The sequence below is a fragment of the Dreissena polymorpha genome, chromosome 6 (genome assembly GCF_020536995.1).
Source record: "Dreissena polymorpha isolate Duluth1 chromosome 6, UMN_Dpol_1.0, whole genome shotgun sequence".
Taxonomy (NCBI): domain Eukaryota; kingdom Metazoa; phylum Mollusca; class Bivalvia; order Myida; family Dreissenidae; genus Dreissena; species Dreissena polymorpha.
In genome coordinates, this window is record NC_068360.1 from 44114666 (window position 1) to 44133698 (window position 19033).

General features: G+C 36.0%; 1 protein-coding gene across 1 annotated transcript in view; it reads left to right on the forward strand.

The window, feature by feature from the left end:
* The window catches only part of LOC127836373 (dipeptidase 1-like), a 220028-nt gene that overhangs the window by 181954 nt on the left and 19041 nt on the right, over nt 1-19033 (forward strand). The window contains exon 4 of the mRNA XM_052362986.1: nt 6034-6184. Coding sequence (XP_052218946.1) covers nt 6034-6184 — 151 coding nt within the window. The remainder of the gene's footprint in view (nt 1-6033; nt 6185-19033) is intronic.

A 19033-nucleotide genomic window follows, 5' to 3' on the forward strand; every position in this document is an offset into this window, starting at 1 on the left:
CATACCACATCTAGCGTTGAAATTTTGGCTATTGCTATAAGGAACACTGATTGTTAAGGTGTAAACTTTATTTTACGAAATACTTAACGAAATTGTCGTTGATTTTGAGCGTTATAGAGACTTTAAAAGAAAAGAAAGAATAATCCCATTTTAAGAAACGTCAATCTGTCTGTCCGCCTGTCTGTCAGTCCGTCTGTAAGCAAATTATCATGTGCGCTTTATAGGGATCTCCTTAGCAACGTTCCATTGACTATTAAAATATCATGCATACTGGCCTTCTGGCTTATATTGTGCCACTCTGCGGTGCTTTTTTAACTTGAAGGAACAAAAGAAAATGTCTCAAGTTTCACAATTGCAGATGCACATTGCCGTACAAGGTAAACGATAACATTTGCACCTGTCGCAACATTCGGTTTTGTATCCACACTTTGTCAGTTGTTGACAACTCTGGGCAATTGGTGACAGTTTTGTCCACACAATATTCCAAATTTCATCCTTTTTTTCCAACCCCAATCACCAGGAATATCAGTCTCCATACAACATATTGCTGCTTGACCCCAGATACAACCAGCTCGATAGGCAGCACGTTTGATATGTTCGATCAAAGCTCCATGTGTTGTTTGCAGTAGGGCTTGACCTATCTTACATCGTGATAACAAACATTTCCAAAATACTTTGATCTCTTTCACTAATAGCTGGTGGATAATGGCTTAGTTTGGTATAAACGTCTGTTACCTCGGAGCATACATCCCAAGTTTGCCGTGCAGTCTTTTTCCCTTTACCTCCTAAGGCAGAAACAACATCACAGCCTGTGAAAGCATGGATAAACAACAATCCTTTAGATTTTTCATTACCAATCTGGTGGCTTATATCATGGATTGGAATCCATCTGACACTTTTTCCTTGACCGAATTCAATTCACAGTTTCTCTAACCCTATATCTTTCAGAAGATACAGAGAATTTACCCCGATTACCATAGCATCAGTGTCATTTGCTCATGATAGTTTTATTTCCATGCATAGCGGCATGTCTTGCATGAACAAATATTCTGGTGTCTGCTTCCTCATGGTTACAGGGAGAAAGACCCTCTATGTTGACTGATCTGTTGCAAATGACAATATCCTCCTTGGTGACAACACAGTATTTGTTGTACATAGTTCAACAATTTTAGTAGCTAAAAAGTTGAATAGTTCTGTTTTGTTGGTGTAATGTCTCTCAAAAAGCTCTGCCAGTTTTGGGGGATATTACCTTTCTCTGTTACCCTACGCCTAGCCCCAAAACCTCGTTTTGACCTTGTTTCGACCTTCAAACTACACTGTTTATATACATCAAACACAATATCCGTCTTCTGGTACTTTGAACTGTAATATTGCACTTTTGGGACAATTTCCAGTGTTGCATATTCTTCGAAGGTTTTTGAAAGCCTTGGCTGGACAGAATTTACAAATGCTGACCCATCAATGATAAGTACTTCAGCTTTTGGTAATATGTCTGCAAGATTGACCTGATCTTCTAGAATTGAAGCAAGCTGCGACTTTTGACATAAATAAAGTTTCCCAATATCACTGAGAGCAGCAGGAGAAGATTGGTTTTCATGCTTAAAGAATTTCTGAAGGTCACACTCTCAGGTCTGACATGATATGAACAATTTAGAAAACAACATACAATCATATTTTATATTTTTTTGCTTAAGATCTTTTGATGAAGTCTCTTGTTGCTGCCGAAAAGAAGTCAGTATTGTTCCTCTTGATTGGGTCATAAAATGAGCAGTTCTTTGCTGTCTCTAGACCTTTCCAAAAATCATTAAAACTTTATTTGTTTTTTTCGTGATGTTTCTCAACCATGTTAGCTGCATATGGATGGACAACACTCTTCGTGTCTAATGAAGGAAGCTCCGATTTTTTCCCCATAAATAGATTCCCCATTTCCTTCATAACAGAGTGCAGCTTATGAACTCTCTCCAAAAATTTCTTTTGTACTTGTTTTTTATGTTCGTGGTGCTGTACTTTTTCATTTGCATCTTTTGTTTCACATAAGTCTTCATATCGTGTAACTAAATAGCATACCTCCGGACCAGCTACCATCCAGCTTCGAAGCGCGGAGGGGTCTTCTGTAACACCAATAGCACCACCATCACCTTTAATTATAGCGTTAGATTGCTCATGGGCTTGATCAATAGCTAAAGAAGAAAATTCGCGACCAGATCTGTGAACGACAAATTTTCCATTTTAAAATTCATTCTCAATCAGAGGGTGCTTATGCTCTAAACAGATCATATCTTTAAGATGGATAGGAAGCTAGCGTGCGTAATTGACATTGTTGTTGGCAAAGAAGTATGGTAGTAACTCTTTAACAGATTTACAGTATAGAAAAAAATTTGCTTCTCTGAATGAACGATTAAAGGAAAATATTGTCAATTCCATTTGAAAGATTAGATTCCAAAACTGAAACTGTGGGCTCATATATTCACGACTTTTACACCAGTCCCCCATGCTGAGATGGGGAATAGCATTTACTGCTGCCTCAATACAGTGGTTTTTATAGGCTTCCTGCAAAAGTTGATATAAACAGCAAGCTGTTACTTGGTGCATTTGGCATGTTCTCGTGACACTAGATGCAGACAGAAAAGAGCACCAGTCCAGCCACTGTTTTGCAAAATGGTTTCGATGGACTTAAATGCAGCCATCTAAATATGCAATCCTCCAAACATAATAACAAAATTGTCTTCCCCGTATTGATCTTGCCAGTGCCACTGAATCTGTTTTGCTGTTGCGTAGATCGGCTGATCAGCAGCAATAACAGGTACCTGACCTGGATTCAGGTATGAATCAATATTTTTCACTTTATCCATTACATGACGTGCAGTTGCAACAGGATGTGCTTGGGCTCGAAGAAGAGGCAAAAGAGACGTTATACTTATTTCAAATGCTTGGCTAACATTAATTAATGCATGATGGCAAGACCACGAAAAGTCCTCAGAATTCACTGTTTCGGTAAGACTTACTTTCTGCAACCAGTCATATTCAGGATCTAGTTTTAATGATGGAAGAATTAGAGGAACTTCAACAGTTGGTGGAATTGGCTGTTTTTGAGTAAAGTAGGCCGGTTGTACGTTTGTAAACGCGTCTGGTAGTTCTGGAACCTTTCTAGCTTTGCTGTCAACGGGATTTGTTTCTCTTTGTTTACCTTTATTTTCTGATGTTGGATGCTGAAAAACTGAAATACTTGTTCCATGAAAAGGTGTTGATGCTGTAGTTGCACTTGGATTGTGATCAATATTGTCCATAGCAGCAGTTGTGAAAATATTTTTCCTCAGAATAGATATACAAACACAACCTTCGTTCTTGTATCTGTTTACAGCTGCATCTCCTAATTGAGCTGACACTTCAAGTACTCTGTCGTAAGAAATACTGAGTCCATGGTCATGAAGCATTTCTACCAATAACCGTTTTCTGGTTTTGGCGTATGTTGACATGCCAATGAATACAGGTAAAGGAGTCTCACGATCCTTAGAATACCTGAATGTTTTTGCTCCTTCTTTGTATTTTGCATAGCAATTGTATTGGAACAACTGAGCCATTGCCAAGTCTGTCTTTGATGCACCAAACCTTAGCTGCGATTTGATATCAGCTCCGTGTTCTATCATGCAGACGGACTGTAGAAGAATTGATGGCAAGGAATCTTCAATGCAATCCTCATCAAAGCTACCATTGAAAGCTCTTTTGTGCTCAATCATTTGTTTTCGTAATAGCTTGGCTGCTTTGGTTAAAATCAGAGCATCAGAATAGTCCATGGCTTGGAAAAGTGCCTCGCCAACATCTTGTTTGAATGCCAACAAAACATCCCTCCCTTTCTTATGGGCTGCCAACTCAGGGATCTCTGCCAACAACTTGTCTTTCAGTCTTGATGAGTTATAATTAGGCATTTCTAATCCCAATTTTGTAAGACGTTGATTATACAGGGCGACCAGATCAGCTAAACGAAACACAACAGGACCATAGCACATGTTTTTGCTTAAACGACATACACAAGACGCACTGAAAATACAATGGGATATACTTCTTTCTCTCGGGATGTTTGGCACTCCTGACTGTTCAAATTTGCCAATTAAGCTCTCTCCCTGTTGTAAAGTGCAGTTAAACAAGAACAGTGATACATAAGTTTTTGTGCAACAACATCACCGCCACTCAGTCTGGCCAACAGTTTTCCATCCTTTAAGTTTCTAGCACATTCATTCAATCTTTCATCAAGTTCCATTGTCATGGCATGCCGGATTTCTGATATAGGATCTTTTTTCTCACACAACAAACACACACAATGTTCGAGACTGGTCCGTCTACTTTTTGTTGGAACAACATGATCACCATTGTCTTTAGTTTTAGCAGATCATTTCATTGCCCTCTCAAGTTTACTATTATTGAATAAAAGCCTGCAACTCTGATGGTATTTTGCATTATTTTGACGAAGGGTTTCCTCCATGCCATTGCCTAGATCTAATCTGCCAGGGCCCATAATAATTGGCATATGGTTGATGGCTTTAAACAAGGGAACATTTCTTGCAATCATTGCATAGCCATCATTTTCTTTGCTACTTTCATAGCGAAATGGTGGACTTTTTAGTTCTTCATCTTTCTGAACCTGACAAATGCAGCAAGTGTTGTCACGTCTGACATTTTGATACAAAATACTTTGATATATCTTATATCCTACCATCATCGACTAAATCTAAGACCAAGTGTTTATCCTTTTACCACATTCAATTTAGATTAACACTTCAACTTGAAATATAGGATACAACTAGGTTCAATCAATATTTTATCCCTACGAGGGTGATCACAGAAAGTCATATACTTTTTTTATAGACAAGTAATATGACGCTCAATTGGGGTTTATATTTTGTAAATATAGCTCTCTACTGTACCATCCTTTCTTTTCCTTTAAGCTAATAGTGTTCACGTAATGAAGATATGTAACACGTCACTGGCGCACGTCATAAAACGAAATATGAAGTACCAAATTCCTAAACGATGACGTCACCCTTTATCCTTGGCTGCGCTCTCTCGCCGGCACAACATGTCAATTCAGATGCGGCTACCTTACTGTTCATATTGTTTAAATGACTAGATATGTAGCATTTGGGACACTATACTATACTGATTATAGAAAATCTGACATCGAACCCCATGCCGAGTTTAACAGCAGTAATGTCACCAGTATACCCTGGTTGTGCATTGAAATACACTCTAATCATATCTTTTTTTAATTTAAAAAACTTTTTTTGGATACAAATTTTAATTCGAACTAGTCAAATGGTTGTGTACGAAATCAAAATCAAGTAATATTCACAGCAGTAAAACTTTTTCAGAGAATTTTTTTCATTTTTTTCTTCATTTTTCAATCCTGACGGCCGCCATCTTGAAAACGGACGCCATTTTGAACATTTTTATTGGCTAACGTGCTTTATCAAATCTATAGTTACTGAAGAGTGTGTGTGTCAAATTTGGTGCTTGCATCACAAATTGAAAGATTTCTTGATATTTAGACTTAATATGCTTAGCTATATATATATATATATATATTTATATATATATATATTACATGCATTCAAAGTTTTTATGGTTAACAGTCGTTCGGGCTAAGAAAGTTGTCACTCAGGGTCACTCATGTGGAAATACATTACTTCTTAGTTTTTTACAACGTTTGCAATTTTGTATGTCATCTTTCACCATGACCAAGCTCCTTTCCAAAACATACAGGGCTGGAAAGATTTAGCCATGCAGTTAAACAAAAAGAATTAATAATAATATATGTCGTAACTCAAATATTTAACTTAGAAATTACACGCCGGCATCCAGTGGCATGAAGGCTGACATTTTGAGCATAAAAAGCTCACCGAAAAGTTTGAGGCTAGAAACAAGTAAACTAATGACTCCACCATTGGTGGTTAGTATCAAACTGACAGCGCGTGTAACCTCAACAGACATCTGTCATCTGTCATCATTTGTTTGTATAGTATTGTTTTCGTGTGACAGGTATACTCGATGCATTCCAAGCTGGTCGGGTTGCCAGTCTAGTGGGTCTCGAAGGCGGTCATTCTATAGACAGTAGCCTGGCTGCCCTGAGAATGTTCTACGACTTGGGAGTGCGCTACATGACCATCACGCACAGCTGCAACACTCCGTGGTTTGTACGGCGTTATATTTGCAGTTTGCCAAACTATGTTGTCTCACATGCTGCCTCTGTATGACCTGAATGTAGCAGTATGGCATTGTTTAATCCATGTTTTCATCACAACCCTACAATGAATTACGCAATCTATGTTAATGTTAATGGATGAAGCATGAAAGTAAAAAGATCTACATGTGTTGATATTAAACATTTGGATCTGAAATTTAAATTGAGATAATTTCTGGAAAAAACAATTTTTTTTAGAGGTGAGTCCTATTTCTATTAAACTTGTCCAAATTATTTTACATACATACATCTGTGTGACATTCTTCGAAGATTGGACTAATACCGTTGGACTAACACAATAAAAAACAACAATATTATGAACAAAGTAAAACCAAGTGAAACAGCAGGAAAGGAACCTAATTATAGAACGTGGTCCTTTATTTATTGCAAGGAACACATTATCAAACAGTGTGAGCTTACACACTAACTAGTACTTGACATGACAACCAAAACACATACAAAACACAATAAATATATCATTGGATTTACCACATTACAAAAGGCAAATCAAATTATTGGGGTTAAAACTTGGTTTTGAGGATTTTTCTTACCTCACACTTGTTGTAGAATTATTCACGAAACCTTTGAGTTAGTATAAAAATAACATCTTAGCATTTCTTTGTAACTTTAATAGAAATTAACGATAACACATGTAAATTAATAACAATTTAACAACTCCATGTTTGAATGAAAAACTTTAGTAACAGAATCATAGCTTACCTAAGCAAGATACAAAAATTACGCACGCAAGCAAACACACTTGAGATGACCGCGTTTTTTATTCATCAATTTGGTAAAGAAGTAAAACTGGTATAATGATGTAAATAATCTCTGACTTGAAATGCATCAACGTGAGTTGTATAGATTGTGTGAACAGAGACGGGCTTAAACCATACGTAAATGTAAACCAGGACACTCAAGCATGGTGATTTATTTCGAAACACTACCGCATTTAAATAAATAAAACATTCATACATTTTATTTTATCTTCACGATAACGAAATTATAATTGTATATGAAATTGACATATGTCTTTATGTTCTATCACATTATGTACTCAATAAGCTAAAGTATAAGTGTGCTAAAGAATTCAATTATTTAACAACAAGGTAAGGTCACGTTTGTATGAACCAATTACGATTGTGTTCTGTATATATATAATAAGCTACTGTGTAATGTACAATATTATCATACTCGCTTTTTAATAGTACAAGCAATAGTGAAACAACACCGATGTGATTGTAATTTCTCGTGAGAATGCCCTGCCAGCTCCAGTTCAAATGTGGTAGACGTAAAAGACCATATAAGCACTTGATAAGTTTGTACTTTAAGTTTATTTGTTTTGCAGCGATAATAAATTCAGTATTGTTATATCTGCTATGTTTCCCATTTAAATTTACGATCGCTGGTTGTAGTAAACAAGCATTAGAGATATCAAGTAGAACGAAATATCCCGAAGTTGTTTAATTTAACATGAATATGTTAATCGAACAAACACTTTATTTGTATACGTTTAATATAGATCAAGGTTATTGTCAAGTTGTATTTCTTGTAGAGAAATAAAGGTAACGAGTACTGCAAACAACCGTTCATGTAATCGTTATCAGATATTTTTGTTTTTGATATACCATCAATTTTCCATGGTGTTCAGAAAACTTCTTTTCTGTTCGGGTTAGCACATAAGAGTACATACATACGTACATAACGCTCGATTGGTCATTGTCGCCTCAGGTACTACTTCAAAGATCCCTGTATATTAAGTATATTACAAATACCTCGGGTACGGAAAATATACTTAAAAGTCAGGTATTGCCGGTTGCGTTTAAGCTTTTGCATAATAAATAATAATAACTTATACATAAAAAGTTATACATATTGTTAAAATTATGAATTTATCTCCTTCATTCTGTTAATTCGCCTGTTCGTATTACGTTAATTAGAAGGTTTTGTTTTAATAACGGTCGTCATGTGTCGCTGACGTCACGTTCATTTAAAGTATAAATGGTGGATTCGCTGTTATAAACCGAAACTAAGGCAGAATATTATCGTTCTCATTCAAAGAAACAGACACCAAAAGGTTATATTTTTATAAACACACATCAGACAAAAGCATTTACCTTTAAACAACCACAAAGTGTAACAAAATATATATCTCCCCTGGAAATTCGAAATGTCATTTTATTTTAGAAGTTATACGTAAAAAAAATCCATTTGCACTCATGCCGAAAGTTAAGAAAAGTAACAATTAAATTGTATGTCTACTTAACAAAAATAAACGTTCACTTATCCGTGTTTCACCTGCTCATAACATTACTCGCTAGCTAAGTGTTTTGTTGACTCAATATCATCGAAAAAGATATAAACGGCCACCGGAAAAACTTTGCGAAACCGAAATTTCGCAAACTTAAGTACCCTTTTTCTTAAAGATTTGCTACTTTGAGACATAGTATGCGATAAAAGTCTTATCGTTGATTAATAATTGGTTATTTTCACTCAAAAAACGCGTTTTCTTCACTATGAAATTTATAAGCAAAGTTGGGGTTCCCATGGGATTTTTGCATTTTCCCATGGGATTTTCGATTTTCCCATGGGATTTTTTCTCCCATGGGATTTTTTTTCTCCCATAATTTGCAAATGGGAGAAAAATCCCATGGGATTTTGAACATTTTAAAAAACGTGTTTTATTTGCGTTTGCAAGTATTTTAACGTTATTTAAGGACTGTATATTGGTTTTATGCCAATTATATATAAAAATATTTAGTAATAAAAAAATCCCATTTTTAAATGGGAGAAAAAAATCCCATGGGATTTTTTTCTTATTTTGAGAGATTTATTCATGAAACTTTCAGAAACATCATATTTTATGAAATGATGAACAACTACGATATTTTAATGCGTTTAGTCGTGTTTAAAAAAAACAAAAAATCCCATGGGATTTTTAAATCCCATGGGATTTTTAAATCCCATGGGATTTTTTCTCCCATGGGATTTTTTCTCCCATGGGATTTTTTCCAATGGGATTTTTCAGTTTCGTAAGCCGAATAAGTTTCTTAATGCGAAAAACAACAATAAAGGAAAAAATAATTATAATTTTGAATAATAAATTGAATAATATAAATAACATGAATATTTTTAAAATGAGTTACAATTAAAGGTTTATGCTAGTAGAACTTATCATTTCTTGTTCGAGCAGATGGTTGAGTCCAATTGGTGAGTATGCCAGCTTAGAACCAGTATAAATGCATCGCAGACAGACAACGCTGTCATACTGTACACACCGCTGAGTAACAATCTTTATTGCATTTCATTTTGCAACAGAAAATGAACTCCGTAGTATAATTGATCTTATATATGCCCTCTGCTTTTGAAAGCGTGCAACACATTAACATAACAATACGTCCATGCCAAAAACTATGTGCAAATTCCATTCAAAGCTATATACACATTATAAAGGTCAGATGACCCGCGTCATGCGAAAATGGGTCTTATGTCATATGCGGCCGAAGTTGGTCCATCCTAGCTTGTCCAACCGCGCAGTCTGGTCAGGTACTACGCTGACTGATATATAAAGTCAAGCCATGATTCGTGGTCTCATATCCTAACTCGGTAGCTCCTGTGCAAAACTTTCACCGGAAACGACGGCACCGAGACGGGCGCTCGAACTTTGCGGATGCGCGTTATATGTTATATATAATAGCGCGATGTGTTTTTTCTTGCCTCAAATTAGTAAGCCCAATCAGCGTTTTATTGTGTTCTTTGCTTCTACTATTAACAAGAACTTCAACTGATACGAACATGAATTTTATTTTAATATGTTTATTTAATGCTCGGAAAACTCATTGTATATTTAGACTACTACTTATAAAACAAAGTCGGGTTTTCAACATCTGTTTTCGGCATAAAAATTGTTATTCCAAACCAGATTTTACGCACTTTACTGTACAAAATACCGTTAGGGCCACCGTGGTTACTCATTAAAATCCAGAGGGCGAGAATGCGAGAACGCGAAAGTACGATGACGACAGTGCGACAATACGATGGCGACAATGCGTTCGTACGATTGCGAAAACGCGCTAGTACGATGACGACAATGCGACAGTGCGACAATACAATGGCGGCAGTGCGATAGTACGGGGGCGACAATGCGATAGTCATATCGTACTGTCGCCGTGGTATCATCGCAATGTCGCCATCGTTCTATCGCATTGTCGCCATCGTATTGTCGCACTGTCGCCATCGCATTTTCGAATTGCCGCCATCATACTATCGCGTTATCGCATTGGCACCATCGTACTATCGCACTGTCGGCTATCGCCATCGTATTGTCGCACTGTCGTCATCGTATTTTCGCACTGTCGTCATCGTATTATCGCACTATAGAACTGTAGTATTGTCGCCATCGTACTATCTCACTGTCGCCATCGTATTGTCGCACTGTCGTCATCGCACTGTCTGATTGTCGTCATCGTATTATCGCGTTCTCGCATTGTCGCCATCGTACTATCGCATTGTCGCCATCGTATTGTCACCCTGTCATCATCGTATTGTCACATTGTCGCCATCGTACTATCGCGTTCTCGCGTTCTCGCCCTCTGGATTGTAATGTGTAACCACGATGGCACTAACGGTATTCCGTAATACTGCTAAAGCACAGTATGATTAGGTCACTCCCAATGCTCAAATCTCTATGTCTATTTTAGTAACAACACATGTCTATGGAAGGATATTTAGGTAAAAGTTACATCATTCGTGGTGAATATTTACATTATGACCGATGCTTATTCTAATTTGCTTTATGACAATTCCAACATGTTTGTTGTCTATTCGTTTATACTTGATGATTGCTGCAACATTACATCATTCATGAATAATATTTACATTATGCGTGATGTTTATTCTAACATGCTTCATGACAGTTCCAACATGCTTGTTCTCTATCGGTTATACTTGATGATTGTTTCAACATGCTTGGTGACTATCCAATGTTTGTGTGTTCATTATTCCTGAAACCAGTCATAATCGGTTTTGCCACTAAGCGTCATTAACAACGGCAGTTAGCAACAGGCAGTAAGCAGAATGCAAGTTACTAAATTATGACATCAGGTGGCGCGCGTTTATTTTCCGTATGTTGAATAAATTACTTTTCGGAAAAAAAAAGCGAAAACATCCGAATCATTTTGACTAGTAAACTGAATAAGCTGAATTAGTTCCCTTCGTTATATAATCTCCATTAAACTAAATACGTTCATTATTGCCATGAAGACCAGTAAGTTTACACAATGAATTGACTGCCGTGAATGTTTTTGATATTTGTAAGATGCAATTGGCACTCAAGAAATTATACATGTATTTTATTCAGAACATAACGGGGCTGATGTGTTGGAATTGTGGCCCTTCCCTAGTCAAAATAATTACAGTAGACGTAATCTACCGATGTGCATTGCATATCGACCTCATATTTATAAAGTAGCCCAAACCCCCATTGCCACAGACCTGTGCGTGAAACTTTCAGATTTCTCTAGTCTGTTTACCATGCTATAATTACAATTTCTATAAACACATATTTATCATTTTATGACTATATAATGTCTGTGGTATACAGAGAAACCTGAAAGTTACAAGTACTCGTGTCTAGTACTGTACAACTATTGTACTCCTCGTTGAGAAAACAACTACTTCATCTACATGTATTAAAATATCATAAAACATAATTTTCAATCAAGTTGGAAAAAATCAATAAATAAATGTCATATAAACAGGTTTGTCATGAACGTTGACGTCGCTCTTGGTTACCAGAAAAATTCCCACGCACGGATTTCAACCGTCATTGTTTACAATCAATTAAGTGCATAAGTACTTGAATTTGTATAGTGTTTTTTAAAAGTGTCCAGCTACAGGTGGTTAGCGTGTGGCTATAATACTAGTTAGTGAAAACATATTTTGGAATGATAAGTAATCATATTATAACGAAAAATCAACTTTTCTTAAAAAAAATAAGTTAAATATATATTCAACAAGGTATCCAACTCGAAATCATCCGAAAACGGGATGCATCGTTTTAAACAGCCATTACTTCATCAATTTTGCAGCGATTTTCACGATCTTGGTCTTATTCAACGCAGAAATAAATTTCCTTTCTGGAAATGTATATGTCTTGCAATATTTTTACAAATACTGGGTCAACTTTTAAAAAATAACACGATACACAACTCGCGTGACCCAGCTGTGATCGATCAGACAGTATTCATGACTGAAATCTTCACGGGGAAATGGGCATTTTCCCTGCAAAGTTCACGAACCTCGATACCATAATTCAATAAAACGTATGAAAAAAAAAACATTCTTACCGTGCTTGCCGTAGAATTATGCATCAAAACTAACTGTCCAGCGCATTTTCAAACCTTTGTTTACATACATTTCAACCAACTGACATTTTAAACACAAGGGTGATTTCATTGCTCCAATGCGGAGTTATGTCTTTACAACTGGAGATTTCATTCATAAATACGGTCTGATCGATAACAACTGGGTCAAGCGAATTATGTATAGCTTTATTTCTTAAAATTTGACCCAGCATGTGTAGAAATATAACAATATATATATACATTTCCTAAAAGGAAATTCATTTCTGCGTTGAATAAGACCGGGTCATGAAAATCGCTGCAAAATTAATTTAGTAATGGCTGCTCAAAACGATGCACCCCGTTTTCGGATGATTTCGAGTTGGATACCTTGTTATATATAAAACGGTAGTGATTTTTTTTTATATAGAAAATTTGATTTTTCGTTTTAATATGATTATTTATCATTCAAAAAGATGTTTTCACTAATTATTATCATAGCCACACGCTAACCACCTGTGTGTCCAGCACGTGTGCCGGGAGAACAGGGCTTAATGTATTTTTTGTTAAGCTCTATAATATTTATATCCAATCTGTATGAAAAAATGTCGGTGAACATTATTCCGGTGTTAATTTTTGAAAATATTGAGGCATTCGTTAATTATGGATCTAAAACGGAACATTAATCCGCAAAAAAAACACCGGGCATATTGCATATTAGATCGGACACATGAAATTATTTCGAAAGAAAGCAATAAGAGTTTCAATTCTACAAGAGTAAGTCTCGCTGTGCACGATTACGCTCTTACTGCTCGTATATATTTGACTCTTGGCAAATACCTAGTGTTTTATTTTGCTTAATCTAAATTGTGTCATGCATCTATATGTACTTAAAGCAGCATGACCAACAGCTCGTTCATATGTGAAAGAGATTGACACGAAATACCTACCCATCTATAATAAAGTTTATATGTGCACTTCAATATTATAGTTTTAAAGCATTTTATGTGGTGCAATATAAAAGTACTCTAGTAAATTTGAAATTATGTAATCGATTTCCTCTCAACATACATGCAAAGTTCCAGATAACTTTTTCAGCAAAATCTTGGTTTACACTCTATAATAATCCAGCCTTAAAGTCTATTATTAATTCTTTTTTTTCATGTAAATATAATTTTTGGCACATCCGCATTTAGGTTTATAGTCTAAGAAGAGCTAATGACAATTGCCGGTTTACAGCAGACTTTTTGCGATAAAAGGACCAGATAATGGAAAACGTTCGGCTTTTCGACTGTTGTAAAGATGGTCTATTATTCATAATAACGTTAAAGTGCTGTTGATTTCATAATTGTAATGAGGGCCTAGACGAGTGGGAACTCATTGATAAAATGTTTACATTATATGCATTGATATTGAGTTTTACGCATGATCACACATTTTGAATTCTTATTTTATTTTTCCAAAGTGTAACCGTACGCACAGAATTTAAGTCTACTTTTTTACTAAATTTAATTCAATTTTTTACGACTTTAAGCGTCTTATCTGGAGCTCTGCATACATGCATTAGTAGCATATATTGAAATATATCCATAAACTTTCTTTGGTTATTGAAGGTAAATTAATACTGTACAAAAATTATGGTTAGTCATTAACCAAAAAAAAGTTAAGTCTACAAACACGCGGTTAATTTCGGTTCAGTAGCAAATATCTTACAAAGGTGCGCAACTTCTCCTATAACATAAAATTTCCGTTATACGCCGTAAATTTCCGTAGTCCTCCGTAGCATTTCGGAATGACTGTCAATTGACATCATTGTATCATGCATGATAGTATGTTGCTTTGTGCTTGGGTGAAACTCACATCTTACCATCGCGTTAATTTATTAAACGCATTAATATTTGATTTCATTATGCACTGCGCCTATTGCACAAGTCTCTCTGCACAAACCAACATACACATATGCAGCATGCAATTAACGAACAAGAATGTTGCATCTGTACACATGCATGATACCATTAAGCAGAATGTAAATAGACATTGGACATCAGGCAAGATGTAAGTGTCATCAAGCATGAAAAGGTGTCTACATATTAATTGAAAGTACCATCAAGAATCATGACACAGTCACAAAGAAGGATGTAATTTTTACCTAAATACCCTTCCATATTTGTCGGCACTGTGTGTTTGCTTAATTTCACTGAAGAACGTCTACTGGTAAATCTTGCAAAAAAAGTGATAAATAAGACTGAGTAGCAATTTTTTCGGCGTTGCTGTTTAACGTCAAATTTGGCCTTTCAACGAACTTCTTAAAAGCCCATTGAATTTTAATGAAGAAGTTTCCCGCTTGTAGGTCCGAATGAATTAAATCAAATTTTGCAATTGGCAATTTGATAGAAATCCCCATAAAACATTGCACATAGCTTTCTGAAATAAACAGGCCACATTGAACGCATTCACGATATCCAACAGCTCTCTTTGCAAAGACCTATCTAGTGTTTCTTGGCCGTGTAAGATCTATAATTAGATTATCGTCACCTAAACATCTACTAATAGAAGAGCATATTTTGGGGAAACAAATTCAATAAGAGTATAAAACGTCCACGATCAATAATGTGTAGTTTGTTAAAGATATCACGGCAGTAAAAACATAGCACTTTAAAGAGACCACAATCTGGTACATTTGGTCAATTGTTGCGTCCGTGGCGGACAATACATTTTTAAAAAGAAAGCGTACAAAAAAGCAAACACAAAGTTCTTCGTAAGCTTGTTTTAATCTTAAAAACACATAATCGACAGTCATTTCAGTCAAATACAATACTAACAGTCAGCACTCTAGAGATCAAAATTGCGGATATAAATATTTAATTCAGGGATATCAAGTGTATCAAGTTCGAATTCCGGAAAAAATAGCCGGTAGTCTGGGGCATTAGGTCCCTTACAGGGATAAAAGGTAAATCCCCGCCCGAGCCGTAGCTAACTGATTTATTGTAGTCTTTCTAGTTGCAATTTCTGGTGAGTACAATGCGGAATATTACGGATATTTGCAACATGTCGAAGATTTTCGGAAAGTAGCGAAGAGGTTTTCGTCAGTTAATATTCATGTCCGTGCCGGCCGCTAACTTATCAGAATCAATAAAAAAGAACCAGGAAAAATCGGTACCGATCGCAAATTTCCGGAATTCCGATAAAGCTTCAACATAATTTGTTCTCAAATGATCGCGTACTCGAACGAATCTGTCCCTACGCCTCAAACTCCCTTTAAATCTCATCGGACGTACATTGATCTCAAAATCTATCCTTGACGACTCAAATCATATTTCCTGAATAGTTTGGCCTATTGACGTCCCTGTAATTATAACAATGGTCTTTTGGATAAACACCGCTAAGTTGTTGCAATATAATAACAGTTTAAAATAGTTACCGGTTTTCATTTAATAAAATGATTAAGTCATATTCGAGATTTCAGCGATTGCCAATATTTTGCTTTTGTTTCTCATAAGCATATGGTGCTTGGTATCTGCTATTGACTCCTATGTAGATTGCAAATATTACATAACCCTTACAGCGGCCGAGCGCAGATATCTGCATTTGGCCGCTAAAAAGAAAAATCTTTGCGCATTAATTTAATTCAAATCTCATTATCATAATCAAAATCATCATCATCGTCGTCGTCGTCACTACTACCACCACTACCATCATCATCATCATCTTCTTCTTCTTCTTCTTCTTCTTCTTCCTCCTCCTCCTCCTCATCATCATTAACAACAACAGCAACACCAACTTAACATCATCATCAAACAACAATAAACATCGGTAGCATACAATGTGCTTCATCAACCATACATAATTATATGCGTTAAAACACCATAATAGAACAGCATGAATGAAGCTGTCTATTACTCTTTTATATTTCCTATACCAATATTTTTTTTTCGTTAATTGAAGGACTAGTTGAAATCTTCTTTAAAAGCCCTCCCACCCCCCCCCAAAAAAAAAAAAAATAAAAAAAAAATAAAACATAATAATAATAACCCTAGCAAACAACAATAAACATAGGTTAGTTAGTATACACTGTGCTTTAGCAACCATGCATAATGAATGTTTATGACTTCGGACCGTTGTGATCAAATTTAAAAAAGCAAGATGGTATGTATGCGGCACACAACACATAGATAATTATAGTTTTATACCTTAAACGTAGTTCATCAAAATAAAGATAAGTTATTATCTATGTAATACTTAAATTAGGTTTATAACGTATGCATATTTGTCTAAAACTTGTGAAATGTGATTCGTAAGCCGACGACAACATTATCATTCGGACCCTTCTCCCCACCTAACAATCGAGATTAAACACCTGTGGAGATCCCGATCTTATCAATGAATAAACCGGTTCAATGATGTCAAGTCAAATAAAACATACTATTACTATCCAAATAAATATCTATCAAAAAATGTAAATTGATATACCTACTTAACTAAAACTAAACTTAAACGATTAGCAAGAAAAATATATAAAGAAGAAGCAGGCAAAGTAGACAAATTAATTGTAACATATGTTTTCTCAGTCTCCCACTGTTGAACAATATAAATAGTATTTATCGCCACCCCAAAAGGGATCTTTATCACACGTTTGGCTCAACTAATATATAATCGTGACAGGACAAACTGTCAACAAATACCTTGTTAATGTTTTATACATAACTCCAATCAAAGGTCAACTTCCAAGGAAACTGCGGCATGTTAAAACTGTTGATTATGACAAAATGTTGTTTAGTACAAATCAGTACAATAGCGTCTGTTATGTGGCCTATACTAATCCAGTTAAATAAAACTTTAATCGCAGAAAAGTTTAGATTCTTTACACCTTTAAAGGGGCCTTTTCACAGATTTTGGCATTTTTTTTAACTTATTCATTAAATGCTTTATATTGATAAATGTAAACATTGGATCATAAAAGCTCCAGTAAAAAATCAAGAAAAAAAAAGAAAAAGGGAAATGTACATTGCCCGGAGCAGGGTTCGAACCAGTGACCCCTGGAGTCCTGGCAGAGTCCTGTAGTATAAACGCTTATGCCTACTGAGCTATTCCGCCGAGTACACATTCTCGACGTATTTTATACCTTATATAAGCAATCTTCGTAGTTTCACAAAATTTAACGACAAAAACAGAACTCTCCAAATTATTCAATCGTTTCGCGTTGCAACGCTTTATAATTTTTAGGTTTTAAAATCGTCAAAAGATGCATATAATGGCTATATTAGAGCATGGTTAATGTTCAGTATTACTGTTTCCTCACAAATATCATAACTAAAACGAAAACTTACGAATCTGAAACAACTTTTTTCAATTTTGTCAATTTACCAAAGCGTGAAAAGATCCCTTTAAGAAAATATATATAACAGTTATTTCCTGTTTTAACAAAATGATACATTTAAAAATAAATTATGAAGCATCGCTAGCAATATTAGAAAGAGAAGTAGAAGGAGAATTATTATCAATAGTAGCAGTAGCAGCAGCAGCAGCAGTAGCAGCAGCAGCAGTAGCAGTAGCAGAATCAGTAGCAGTAGCAGTAGCAGCAGCAGCAGCAGCAGCAGTAGCACTAGCAGTAGCAGTAGAAGTAGCAGTATCAGTAGCCGTATCAGTAGCAGTAACAGTAGCAGCAGCAACAGCAGCAGAAGCAGCAGCAGCAGCAGTAGCAGTAGCACTATCAGAAGCAACAGCAGCAGCGGCAGTGGCAGCGGCAGTGGCAGCGGCAGTGGCAGTGGCAGTAGCAGTGGCAGTAGCAGTGGCAGTAGCAGTGGCAGTAGCAGTAGCACTATCAGTAGCAGCAGCAGCAGCACTGGCAGCGGCAGTGGCAGCGGCAGTGGCAGTGGCAGCGGCAGTGGCAGCGGCAGTGGCAGCGGCCTTGGCAGTGGCAGCGGCAGCGGCAGCAGTAGCAGTAGCAGTAAGAGTAGCCGAAGCAGTAGCAGTAGCGGCTTTTTGCTTTTTTGTTTTAGAAGTGTTTGTCGTATAAGAAGAACGCAAGGAAGACAAATTAATTGTAACATGTGTTATCTTAGTCTCCGTTGTAGTAGCATTTGTTGTATCTACACAGCCATTTTTCAGTCACCTGAGAGACATGTTTTTATAAGAGATTTAATTGTGGACCAATACATCGTGTATTAATATCAGTGTACACACTGGGACACCACATGGGGCGAGGAAAACAGATAAACTAGGCCTTCAATTAATTATGCGCCTAGAGGCAAACAATACTATAACTTACTGATAATTTTAGGATTGGGATGTGTTTGTATCTTATTTGAAATTAGCTAGCTTAATTCAAAAACTCAATATTATCACAAGAACATCATCACATATTCATTGTGCAATATATAATCATATCACCATCACAATATGCCAGAGCGTTAGTATTTATTGTGCATACATATCCTACAGCAACATTTACAAAACT